Below are 13,059 nucleotides of genomic sequence, written 5' to 3' on the forward strand. Positions count from 1 at the left end.
GATACCACCATCCCAGACCAATTCTGGATCCAAGTTCTGAAAGAAAAGCTGAACTGATTCCCCACACCCATCTTACAACAAATACTACCTGTACCAAACTGAAGTTACTTGCTTTGACTTTGGGCTACTGCCCACTATGAGGAAGTTCAGTAATCCTAGATTTCATAGCTGAAACCTGGAACAAAGCATTAAAAAATAAAAAGAATGGAAATGACTCACCGAAACTGGTATTTAACTTCAGATCACTTCACTTACAAAGTCTCAGCTGAACATGCCTGTGACCTATTGTGGCATGGGCTAAGCCCACACCCTACCCCCAAGGTTTCTCTCTCACCCCACAGCAGGATGGTAAGAGAATGAGAAGGGCAAAAGCTAGGAAAATCTGTGGGTTGCAATAAAGGTAAGTTTACTAAGGGAATGAAAAAAAAATTTAAAAAAAGGGAAAAAAGTGTGATGCAGAGGCACTGACTCATCCCATCCCAGCAGCAGACTGATGCCCAGCCAGTCTCCAAGCAAGGATGACTTTGGAAAGACTCCCGCCAAATTACTGCTGAGCATGACGCCAAATGGTGTGGAATTTTTCTCTGGCCACTTTGGGTCAGCAGTCCCAGCCCCAGTTCCTTCTCTTGGCCACCCCCAGCCTACCCGTGGGGGCAGGGGACAGCGCAAGAGGCAAGAAAGGGGCCTTGGCCGGGCAAGTGCTGCTCAGCGACAGCAAAAACCTGGCTGTTTTCAACACTGTTTTAGTCACATCTCAAACACAGCACCACAGCAGCTGCTACAAAGCAAGGTAACTCCACCCCAACCAGCCCAGTACACCCAGCAAGCTGCACACACTTTTATAAAATGGAACCACAACTGTACAATCAGTACATCTTGTAGAACAGCTAGGCTGCCATTCCATGCCTTAAACAAGGTATGGAAAGAATTACGCCTATCTTGTCTAAAGGATCCCGGATCTCCTCTTTTAAAGCATTTCCCCCACCGTAGGCAGTAAGCCGATTGAGAGAGCTGTTTTAAACTGTATTTCCCATCTCATCTTTGTTGTTGGTTGAAACCAACCTCAACAAAACAAGCCTGCCTTGGCTCACCTGAAGTACAAACACACACAGAGTATCTAAACTTTCCGTCATTTATTTGGTTATTTCTGAATCCTTAAGAACATGGTTAAGGCAAGAGATAAGCATATTAGTTACAATTTGTATAACAAGTAATAAAAAGATTTGAGTATCTGTACACTACTTTTATTTAATACGCTTACTTACTGAATGATGCCTTTAGCTATATTCAGCTTAGCTGGCATTCTTGTGTAAACAGTATTTACTAGAACAAAAAAGTTAACTAGTACTAGCCATACTTCTAATATGCTATTTCAAATCTACTCTTGCAAACAGAAAGCAGTAAAAATACTCATTCGTCTTGGACGTACAAAGCACAGCATTGTCCTAGGTAACAACACGTAACTTTGCAAGTGATAGCTGGTTCCTTTAGTTGCAATGGCTTATAGTAGTAGTAAACTAAATAAAAGACCTACGAAAAGAAGTCATAACACAATTGGAATTTCACATTTGTCAAGCATATAAGGCTACAAGTTTTACAGTTTGTGAATAAACGAGATATGTTGAACTGTAACATTCCCAGCCATTATAGATGCAAATGCTTGATGCAGCATATCTTCTCTTAGCCTCCAGAAAGGCTCATGTGCAGAAGAAAGAAATCACTGAGTATAATAGCCCAAGTTTAGTGGAATCATCATGATAGATATGTACACACACATACACGATGCACGTTTAGACTTCAGGAACAGAGTGATCCATCAGGCTTTTCATAATGCTACTTGCCATCCTAAAGAAAAGGAAGAGGCATTCAGTTTTGTAAGAAAGACAACTGTAGAAGAGCACTAAAGCTTCTGATCACTCTGTCTTTGTCACTGCTAGCCCCTGAACACAACTGAAAAGCCGGCCTTTTACTCCGCTGTTTCTGACAACAGATATGTTGCTACAGAAAGCTGCACACATGGAGCAGAAGCCCATGATACTCAGTGTTTTTATTAGTAACTGAGCTGCGTTACCACCATCCGTCAGGATGTGGGCACGTCTGCGAGCAGAGCAGTAGCACAAGTAGGAGGGAGGGAGGGCAGGGAAAGGCAGCTGTTAGACCAAAAACTGTTTTGTAGAAAGAACACACCAAGTGGGGAAAAAAAAAAAAACAACACAAATTTCTAACAACTACAAAAACATATTTCTGCAGGAGAGATTTAGCTATAGAAGGCCACTGCTGCCAAAAGATTAGGAAAAAAAAAAAGCCTCACACAACTCTATCCTGCCAAGAATCATGTTTAGGTCACCAGAATTAGTTGCGCTAGAAACAACATTTTTGTTACAAGGTAGCAAATACCTGTGTTACCCATGAGGTTCCGGGAACTTTCAAGTACAATTACATTTACAAAACAGTTCTCAAAAGGAGAGGCAGCAAAGGAGCACCACTAACACATGAATGGTTGAAAAACAGAACTAAAAGACACCGGTTTGACCAAAACATCAGATTAAGCAAACTTTCAGGCTCCCCCCCCAACTCCCTCTCCAGCCTTCATGTTAAGTCTGTAATTAGGCCTTACCATGAGAACATTTTATTTAACCTACAAAAAAAGTCACTGACAACTTGATTAACACCATGGTTGCTTTGTTTATTACCCACCTCTTTATTATGTACTCATAAATAGTGGAAGGCATGACAGTAATGGTCACTACATTTCCAGCTGTTGCCAAGATGTCTGCAATCTGGGGGTCCTGTTAGTAAAGAAGAAGTCATACGAGTAACATTACTCAAGCTGACAAATAAAGCAGCCATTCAAGAGCTTTTTCTGGACACATTTCATGCAGCTGAAGAGACCCACAACTCCTTGCCTGGAGTATTTCCCCTTCAGAGCAAGTCACTGAGCCTGCAATACCACTTGATAGATGTTTGGTTATCAGTGTCCAGCACAAACCGACTAGAGAAGGGATACAGATGTTACACATGGAATTCCTTCTAGAATTTGACAGGGGCTGGCAGGAGGAAGCTTATTCTTTGTTTTGCCAGCAAAGTTAGACTAAAGATAAAACCTGAGGGTCAGCCTAGGCAGGTAGAAGCCAAGAGGAAGAGAATGAGTTGTCCTGCCTATGGATACAGAACCACAAAGAAGCCTCAAAACATACACCTCTCTCGAATCAGGTTAAGTTACCTCTCATGATTTACTTTCTTATTTTATGAACATTAAACAAGGTATTACGATCCTTTTCCCTCTCCAAAACACAATTACCACACACACAAAAAGCTCACAGCTATCCACACCCACCACATACTACTGATTTTACCTTCAATCCAATTACATTCTGGCCATTAATTTCACAGATGTTGTGCTCTGTAAGGAGTCCGTTTCTTGCAGCAGAACTGTCTTTCACTATTGAGGTTATTTTTCCATTCTTGAAGATGAAACCAACGTGCCCGGTGCTGTCCTTATGCATAGTAATAATTCGTTCAAAAGGCCTGTAAGACATTTAAAATGCAACCCCCTGTTTTCAGTCTACTAAACCACAGCAAAAACCACACGCTATTTCGGCATCTTTGACTTAAAAGGTAATAGTACTCCAAGACTCATACATCATCTACAATGAAAAGTAGTTGGGTTTAACTTCGTTCTGTTAGTATTGTTATATTAACATACACTTGTTTATAAGCCTTACATGTTTTCCCTGTTCTACAAAGACTTCACCATTTGGATTAATAATAATACAAAAACCCCATACAACATCCACCCACCCACCACCACCACACACAAACGTCCATTAAAAATTAAGTTTTCTCTACAAATGTTGTGAGGTAGACAAAATAGTGCAGGCAGTTTTAACAACTGTAAGCAGACTACATGATTCTGGAGTACAAGGTTTCCCCAACAACATTTCTACTGCTTTACAGACAATAAGCCTTTAAATTATGATGTCTTAAAAAGCAAGTAAATGCAAGAACAGGGTGGGAAGTCAGGCACAGAAGTGGTAGCCAGAGCAGGGAATCTACTACCATGGTATTTTGGTTCAATACACAACAGAAGTAGCTGCCCTGACAGAAGCAACGTGCCCTCCACTGCGTCAAACTTGTTTCTTGAACATAAACCAACATAGAGAAAGCTTTGAGATGGATACCTAGTCATATCGCATACCATCTGTATTCTCAGAGCCTACAGACCTTGTGTTCAATCTGACCGACTGTTACTACATACAACTAGCTACAAGCTCATTATTTAATATAATTAAAAATCTATATTGGTTCATCAAGCATACTTTTAGCAAAACCGGCATTAAGCAACAGAGTTCACAAGAAAACTATCACACTAAATAAAAAGGCAAATATATTCATTAATACAGCAAATATTTTGGTACCATTTTTTTTAATGCTTTTTCAATTACTATAAGCAAAAGTCAACTTCCGTCTGGAAAAAAAAAAAAGCAAAGAACTCTTGAATTCAGTTTAAATTTGACTTGTGCAATCACTCATTAGTTTACCTTGAAAAATATTATGCCTCATCATGTCCAGGCAAGCGGGTACGGGAAGTTTACAAGTTAACAACTATTTTGACTGTTCCCCACAAAAGAGAACACTTCTGAGGATCTTTACTACTGAAGTACAGGGCCAAAGAGATTGTTATGCCTGCAGTCCTGCTCAAGCAAGGGGAGACCCAAACCCCACAGAATTACTCCGAGATGGATAACGAGAATCCGTAGCTGCAGTTGGCTTTACCTGTCCCGAATGATCATTGAAATCCGTTCTCCAGAAGCCTGTTTCAGAACTTTATGCGCTTTATCAGAACTCCATCCTGCACAGTTTTCACCATTGATCTGCAGAACTTGGTCCCCAAACCGCAGACCAGCGAGGGATGCTGGAGAGTTTGCCTGAACTAACTGGACAAATATACCCTACAAGAGAGGAAAAAAAAAAAGGTGGGGGAAGGAAGTTCTTCCTTAAAGATGAAGACCAGTGACAGAACACACAGCCCTTTCAAGTTTTCCCCCCCACTCTCTACGTAATAGCAACCAAACAAGCAGAAGGACTTGTTAATTACGTCTCCTCAAGAGGCATTTCTGAAATTTCAGTCTATTTCTAGATATCTTTAAGAGACTGACAGGTAATTAATATTGGAATAAAGTTTGGAAATGGGTAAATCTGTTCTGTCTACATCTCTAGACAAAAAAAAAAAAAAAAGACATAGACATAACATTAAAGCCTTACTCAAGGGGTAAATACTATTCTGTTTGAACAAGAAAACTGAACTACTGGATCAAGACAGACTAGTGGTAAACTTGCGTACATCCTTGTGCATTTAACTAAATTCCTTTGCCAGACATCAGAGTCTATATATAGCTGGAGAAATAGATCAGCAATGCTAGGAACTATGGCAGATTTTTCCTTCTTTCACAACCCCATTAGTTTTCAACTTTGTCAATGATGACTTGCTAGCACCTCAGGTAAAAACCCAAGGTGTTAAAAAACTATTTCCAGTCAAAGTATCCCTAAACACCAGGAAAAGCATATCAAGGCAAACTGCAGATAATACCTGGGGGTGGGGGGTGTATGGTGTGATTTTAAAAAAAAAGCGTAAACTACAACAAAAAGTGAAACATGCTATTCTAAGAAAACCCCAACATTTCCTGGGTTAGAACTATAAAAAACACTTTAACCCTATATGAAACCTTGAGTACCATTTTTGTTTTTAAACATTCAGATTAAATGGCCTTGTCAAAGGGGAAAAAAAAACAAAACAAAACAGAACAAGCAGAGCAGCATCTTCCATGTTGAGAACCAAAAGATACTGAAACAGAGAAGCTCCAGAGCAGGTTTAAGTATCTTCTGGCAGCTATGATCATGCTAAGGGAAACAAAAAAAAAGCCTACTCTGAAATTACTCTTTACATATAGGCAAGACGACAGCCTCACCATGCTTACTTTGCTCACCAGCACCACACTGCACAAAGCTGTAAGAAAGGAGCTACTTCTAAGTCACGGGCAGTTCCTCTGCATTCTGCTGAACTTTAAGTGCTGCCCAGTGTTTACACAAAGATAGAGACAAGAAGTCTTGAACTGCTAACAAGTATCACAGCAGCTCTCCAAGGATATTTTCATGCTCTAAAGTGGAAAAAAAGAGTTACTAGTATTTTTCAGGTGTTATAAAACACATGGAAGTAAATTGCCGCTGTAAATTTAGATCCCAATCCAGACAGTTGGAAGTCTAGTTACTGATCTAATGAAGGATTTTAAAATTCTGATAATGGATAAGCAAACATTATACAGAAGACAATTTTGTGACCGTACAATAACTCCACTACTAATTTAATCCAGCAGTAGGATCTCCAGAGGCAAAAGCAAGCTTCTACACTTACATTGTCAACAGACTTAAGGCGAAGTCCAATTTTGCCATCTTGATCTTTACATAAAATTGCTTCACGGATGCCTTGCTTAATTTCTGCTCTGCGAATTCCAATATCATTTCCAGTCACTGGAGCTACCATGTAATTAGTAGAAGGTCGTGTTACCAGTTGCTGATTAAAACAAAATAGCCAGACAACTTAATTTCAACTTTTTTTAAATAGCTATATGTCAGTTTATATGAAATGATATTTAAAAAACCAAAACACACAAATTAAGTCACAACACCAGCTCTTCCCCAACCCACCCCCCCAACACTGGAAACATACTGCTCAGTTTAAGACCAGATTAAAACAGGTACTGTTACTTAAAAATAATTCATTTATCAGTCAAGTATGGTACTTAAATAGTAGTCGACTCTCTAGAATGCTAGATATACATTTAGTCTTTATACTTTTGCTTTCCAAAACATGCTCGACTGGTACCTACACCCTGTGGCTGAGCAGCTGCTGCCACTGGTAAGCTGCTCTGCACCTCTTCCTCACTGAGGCTCAGGCCCATGTACTGAGAAAGTTCTGGGTACAGTCTGGGGTATAAGCCTAGAGGAGATAAAAAACCCACATCAATACAATCGTTGATTTAAAAGAAGGAGCAGTTACTGCTTTAACACGTACAATTACTTCAACAAGTCTTACGCTATTGTAACATACTTAATTTGAAAATGACAACGGAAGACCCACTTCAATCAGGACTGTTACTCTAGCCCTGTTTAGAAAAGTCACCAGACAAGCAGCACTTTTGAGATGAAGAGCTTACAGAGGACTTTGAGTTTCAGTTACTCCATTCACCCTTTACAGCACAAATAACATCAGACACATGGCGGTAAGTGCCAAAAACAATGTTGTGCTGCAGTCCATGAAGACATGTCCTTGCTCCAAAGCTTTCAGGCAATTAGTGGGGCACTACTCTCTCTCCCACTCCCAACCAGGTATGCTGGAGAACAGAGACACACACGAGTGACCTTCCACCAAGCGCAAGACAGCACTTGCAAGAAGCATCCATGCCAAGGACATTCCAGATGTCAGGCACGGTAAATTTTCCACAGAAGACAGCCTCCTGGCTGTAAGGTCCACAGTGCAGTCTGCTTTAAGAGTCTTCATAAGAAAGCTGCTGTCATTTTCTCATAACTTCAAAATGGAGTGGTTTTAGACGTGCTTCTCAACAAGACAAAACAAAGGTAGCCCTTAAAATATCCAGCAGGAGATTCCACTACACCCAAGAGGAGCAGGGTGCATGGAGCGGCATGAAAGCAAGTTAAATCGACCAGGCTTGTCAGACCTTGAGTCCAATCACTCTGGAAATAAGCTTGATACTGCTCTTGACATTCCACAGATAACTAAACTGGTGCCATTTAACAAGTGGTAGATATGAGAACTCTTAAGAGTCCACCCACCGTTCTCACTGAATCGGTGGGGACAGAAAAGGCAGCTCGGAAAGTGAGGTGGTGGCAAGGGATGGCCTTGGAAGCAAGCATGCTCCGCAGTTCACAAAGCTGCCGTTTCTAGTGTTCATTTATAGGTACATGTATAAAACCAGCTCTTATAAGAATCCACATTTGACCAGAAATGGAAAGTAACTTTTCTGGGAACGAACAAAGGTCATTGCAAGATGAATTCCAGTATAAACAAGAGACTTTTTTGCTCCTTAATACTTTGAGCAGTCATGTTTGCATGCTGCTTCACATGAGAGCTATCTGATCTTATTTCCAGATTGATCGATCAGCTTGTAGTTTCACCAATATTGATTAATAAACTTTTAATGAATGTTTCTTCAATTTTTGCTTGCATTTTCAAGCCCCTAGGATTATACACAACTAACACTGCACAAGAGTTCTACAGCTACTTGATTTTTCTCTTTTGTTCTTCATCGAAGACTACAACACAGGATGCATCTTTGCTGGCTGTATTACATTATCATTCAAAACAGAGACCTCCAAACAGCAGAACACATCCGAAAGCTCTTGATGTTGTACATTCTCCGGCCTCCGCCAGGACAGAGAGATTCCCAGTGGGTTTGGCACATCCTATAGATGGTGTAGGCCTCCCTTTGTTTGGGATGTATTGAGTGATTAATCACTCTTCAGCCATATACAGCTCCTGAGCAATTCATGCATAACCTGATGTCAAAATTATGTTATTTGGCCAGCAGGCACAAAAACTGCAGGAGAATTCAAACTCCAGACAGCAGAAAGAATGTTGCCAAGAAAGGACTGCTGACCCGAAATCAAATATGGTCTAGATAAATATCTATTACAGAAAGCACCTACAAGAGGCAGCTCTCTGAGTAGCTACACAAACTCCTGCCTTCAAGTCATCTTAGACACACCAGTGCCCAGAAGAAAACCTGGAGACAAAGTTATATCCACCAAGCTTTAATACCTGATCCACCAGCATTCTTGACAGCTGTTCCAGCACTGCTGCTGGTCATGCTGGTTAGTGGCTTTAGTGGCTTTAGGTCTTTTAGACCAAGCATAACTTACTAAACCAGAGCTCTGGCCTCAACCCCGTGCACCTTCATGGATGTGCATGTATGTGGGAGAAAAGGAGGAGAAATGGGTACAAGTCATTCAGCTTTAGGTCTGATGGATTTCCCACCAGACATTCAATCCCCAAATCCGCTGGAAGCTTTATGTTGCCAGTATGACAAGATTAAGTTCCACCTTCCTGGGCATTTCTCTGTTGACAGAGATTAGTGTTTGTTCCTAAGCAAGTTCATACGGTGAGGAAAGACACTCAGACTCATGTTGCCATCTAAAGCTTACAAATATACATGTAATAAATAAGGACAATTAAGTGTTTGAGGTAGGAGTTGAAAAGAGCTCAAATGGTACCAATAGCAAATCTTGTTACATGAGGTTCACTTGGAAAAGGTTTCAAAAAGTAAGAGAAGGGTTAGTGTTTGCCACAACTTCCTTTTATAAGCAAACACCGGTTTTTGACTCCTATAATACCTTACCAAGGTGGGCGTTGGCATTTCCAAAAAGGCATGGTCTCACCTTTTGTAAAGAGGGTTACATATTTATAGGTATTTTTGACTGCACTGTTAACTTTAGGATTTCATAACTGCTTTCCACAACATTAGGATACTATACAGTACATGAGCTTACCTCCATCATGAGGAATGGGAGCAGAAGCTTCAGACAAGATTGCTGCATTAGCTGGATTTGACGAAAAGGCAGTCTGAGCCTAAAAGCAAGGAAACTCACATATGTTATCTTCTACAAGAAAAAAAAACAAACTATGAAATCTTTATTATGCAAGCAGGAGACTAAATATTTTCTTTTTTTCTTGTAGGTGGTAGTTAACTATTCATCTTGAAGTTCTGAAGTCAATCTTTTTCTTTGAAATAACTAACTTCAATACAATATGCTGTAGTAGTATCAAACTGCTTCAGCAGATCAACTTGTACCTTCCTCAGAGACAAGGCTACAGTAGTAATGCAGAAAGGCTTTACTGTCAACCTGTTCTGTTTTTGTCATCAAGCAAGTTAAAGAGCCTTAAAAGACACATTAAACCTGGCTGACAAAGCTTTATAACTAAGTCTTAAGGTATGACCTTTGGCAGAGTGTTTTGCCATTACTTTTTTTGGCTGGATAGCAGCAGTTTTACCTCTTCACCATCTACAGATGTTCTACCATAGTTCCTTACAGATTGTAAGTTCCACACAATCCAATGCTACTGGTTTAACACCTTCTGAAAGAAACGGAACTTCTAAGATGATTTTTCTACAGAAGTTGCCACTACAGCAAACACACTAAGGTTAATTTCTATATTGCTTACTGACTCACAAATATAAGAGACCATGTTAAAGTAAGGCAGTTTCCTTCCTTCTCAGCACCTCAGCTACTACATTTTTGGCCTTGTGTAATCACGACCAGTGAAAGACACTGCCTTACAGAGGTCTGTTAAGTGTGATGGAAATAGCTACGCCAAGAGCTTTTCTGAGGTTGAATGTCAAAGGTGGAAGGGAAATTACTAAATGCATAGTGAAACATATGCTGAACAGGACACATAAATCATCTAATACAACATGACGGTCAAATTACTTAATGTTTTTAAGGAAATCATGCTTAAAAATAGAAGACTTCATAGTCCTCCGCTCTCCAGGAAGTTGTTTTTAGAGAAAAGTTTCATAAGTAATGAGTCATTCTTGCTCTCAGTATCAGACGTATTTAGAAGAATAGCCTCCAACTCCAGTGCCGGACAAAAAGAACAGGTTAGAATATTTAATGAAACAAGTCTGTCTGTTTTAACCAGCAGTCATTTTGATCACACTCACTTGTGGATATAGACTTTGTCTTTCAGTACTCCGCCCCACTTTCTCCTAGGAGTGCTCTCAGACATATTTAAAGAGACAGCATTTTTATAATGCACTTTGAGAGAGGCAAATAATTTAGCCGTTGCTAACTGCTGTGCCAACAGTTCGAGGGAGGGGATTCCGCCCCTTTGCTCCGCTCTGGTGAGACCTCCCTGCAGTACTGCCTTCAGCTCTGGGGTCCTCAGCACAAGAAGGACATGGACCTGTTGGAGCGAGTCCAGAGGAGGCCACGAAGATGATCCAAGGGCTGGAGCACCTCTGTTGTGAGGACAGGCTGAGAGAGTCGGGGTTGTTCAGCCTGGAGAAGAGAAGGCTCTGGGGGGACCTTCGAGCAGCCTTCCAGTACCTAAAGGGGCCAACAAGAAAGCTGGGGAGGGACTTCTTAAAAGGGCATGAAGTGATAGGACAAGGGGCAATGGCTTTACACTGGAAGAGGAAAGATTTAGATGAGATATCAGGAAGAAATTCTTTACCGTGAGGGTGGTGAGTTACTGGCAGAGGATGTCCAGAGAGGTGGCAGATGCCCCATCCCTGGAAACATTCAAGGTCAGGTTGGACAGGGCTTTGAGCAATTTGATGTGGTTGAAGATGTCCCTGCTCGCTGCAGGAGGGCTGGACGAGATGACCCTTAAAGGTCCTTTCCAACCCAAACTATTCTATGATTCTACAAAAAAATATCAGTGAAAGTGGAATGACTTACTTATTACATTTGTTACAATTAAAAATTGTAATATATCAACTCTAGCAGTTGGTCGATAAAAGGCTGAAGGAGCACATTCTAGGCTCCAGGCTACTCTTTTTGGTTTTTTTCAGTTCAGCATTATCTGACTGTGCATAAAGGACTTTGGTAAGATAAGAAGAATGAGATGGGCGGACACAACAAGGAGAAATCCCAACACAGCAACCACAACTTCAAAAGCCCCACCCCACACGTAGCAACTGAGGTGAGACTGAGGCACTCCACTCTGGGACAGCAGAGGCAAGTCACTAAGCTGTTCTGTGCAGTTTGCTTGAGTGCTTCCCAATGAGAAGGACAAGGACAGAAGTAGCAGCCACCTTAAAATGCAGGACAACTCACTGCGAGGGAATCCAGTTCAAGTTTAGGGAAGAAAAATGGAAGCTAGGTAAAATGCTGAAGAAAGCAAGGAAACTCCTTGCGAAATACATTCATGTCAAATTTCTCATGAAGATTTTATCCATTAAAATGTTCTTCATTATTTTGTTTCACAGATTTTTTTATCTTCATCCTGTCTAACAATAAAGCTACCAATAGTCTTACACAAAGGGTTTTACACAAATATGATAATCTTGGATGTACTGAGAGAACTGGTCACTACCATGAAACAGCCAGAGGACAAGTCTGTATTCCAGATGACATTAAGAGAGCCAGCGCTCTTTTTTTGGTGCCAAACTGACCATGAAAGCTTCTGCCAGAGGTTTGGACACCAGGAGCAAGATGCAGGAGGTTTATTAGTTCAGTCAACACCTACTCATCACATCAGAGCTGAAGTATGAGAAGAGACTGACTATGTTTGTCTACTTAAGACCAAGTATCCCTACTTCAAAAAAGAGCCAAACATATCAACACATTAAAGACAAATTACTATAAAATATACATACCCAACAGTGGTAAGATAAGCATTAATCATATTATTTCAAGCTACAAAGTAAACAGTTTGTCTTTCCCCCCTTTTAGAGTGTGATGGTAAAACAAACTTTCACTTACAATAAAAGGCTCCCTATCAATCTGATGATTGAATATCATCAGATATATTATTGTCATCAAAACTCATCTTATTAAAGCCCACCATACCTGAATAACTTTGTCCACCTTCAGATCTTCCAGGGAAGGATAGAGAGACATTTTGATGCAGTCTCACTGAGTAGAGAGAAGACCAGGAAAAAAAAAGGGAAAGCAAACAAACAGGGTTAGCCAGAGATACTTTCTTCGCACAACTTTAAAAAAAAAAAAAAGGAAAAAAGAAAAAGAAATCAGACAAAGTGTTAAATAAGTGATCTGTGACCTACAAGTCTTACCACTACAGATACCTGGCACTGTAGATAAATTCCATTAAGACTACCCATTTAATCTATTATCAATAATAGCCTTTGCGTAATAGGCTTTATTTAATATACTTAGCCTTGTCAAAGTTTAGGTCTCAACGATGAGAAAGCCTACACAAAGGAAACCATTTCACATGAAGTATTGCAAAGACAGACTTTAGGAGGCCAGGATGCAACGATGGTGAGGGTTAAGAGGAAAACAAAAAATCTAATCATCCTC

The 13,059-nt window shown here is 40.4% G+C and overlaps 1 protein-coding gene across 2 annotated transcripts; it reads right to left on the minus strand.

Annotated features, from left to right (window-relative positions):
* Nucleotides 1–1,118: 1,118 nt before the first annotated feature.
* SDCBP (syndecan binding protein (syntenin)) lies at nucleotides 1,119–12,668 on the minus strand. 2 transcript variants are annotated; one of them, XM_009697334.1, is made up of 8 exons: nucleotides 12,589–12,668; nucleotides 9,565–9,643; nucleotides 6,888–6,997; nucleotides 6,413–6,571; nucleotides 4,777–4,952; nucleotides 3,357–3,528; nucleotides 2,698–2,789; nucleotides 1,119–1,845 (listed from the first exon to the last, which is right to left on the minus strand). In XM_009697334.1, exons 1-8 carry the CDS (start codon nucleotides 12,637–12,639, stop codon nucleotides 1,791–1,793), a joined length of 894 nt encoding a protein of 297 aa, XP_009695636.1. In that variant the 5' UTR covers nucleotides 12,640–12,668; the 3' UTR covers nucleotides 1,119–1,790. The 2 variants fall into 2 exon arrangements, with proteins under 2 accessions (XP_009695636.1, XP_009695637.1); XM_009697335.1 differs by having other exon boundaries at nucleotides 12,607–12,639.
* Between the last annotated feature and the right edge of the window lie 391 nt (nucleotides 12,669–13,059).

The sequence above is a fragment of the Cariama cristata genome, unplaced genomic scaffold, assembly GCF_000690535.1.
Source record: "Cariama cristata isolate BGI_N322 unplaced genomic scaffold, ASM69053v1 scaffold9383, whole genome shotgun sequence".
NCBI classification, from domain to species: Eukaryota; Metazoa; Chordata; class Aves; order Cariamiformes; family Cariamidae; genus Cariama; species Cariama cristata.

Bases quoted from the DNA above. Each gene is read 5' to 3' on its own strand.
- SDCBP (XM_009697334.1), bottom strand. From the start codon at position 12,639: ATGTCTCTCTATCCTTCCCTGGAAGATCTGAAGGTGGACAAAGTTATT. The intron at 6,572-6,887 runs GTAGGTACCAGT...TGTTTTAATCAG, and splicing joins CAGCTGCTCAGCCACAGGGT to CAACTGGTAACACGACCTTC. The intron at 3,529-4,776 runs GTAAAGCCAACT...AATGTCTTACAG, and splicing joins TCAATGATCATTCGGGACAG to GCCTTTTGAACGAATTATTA.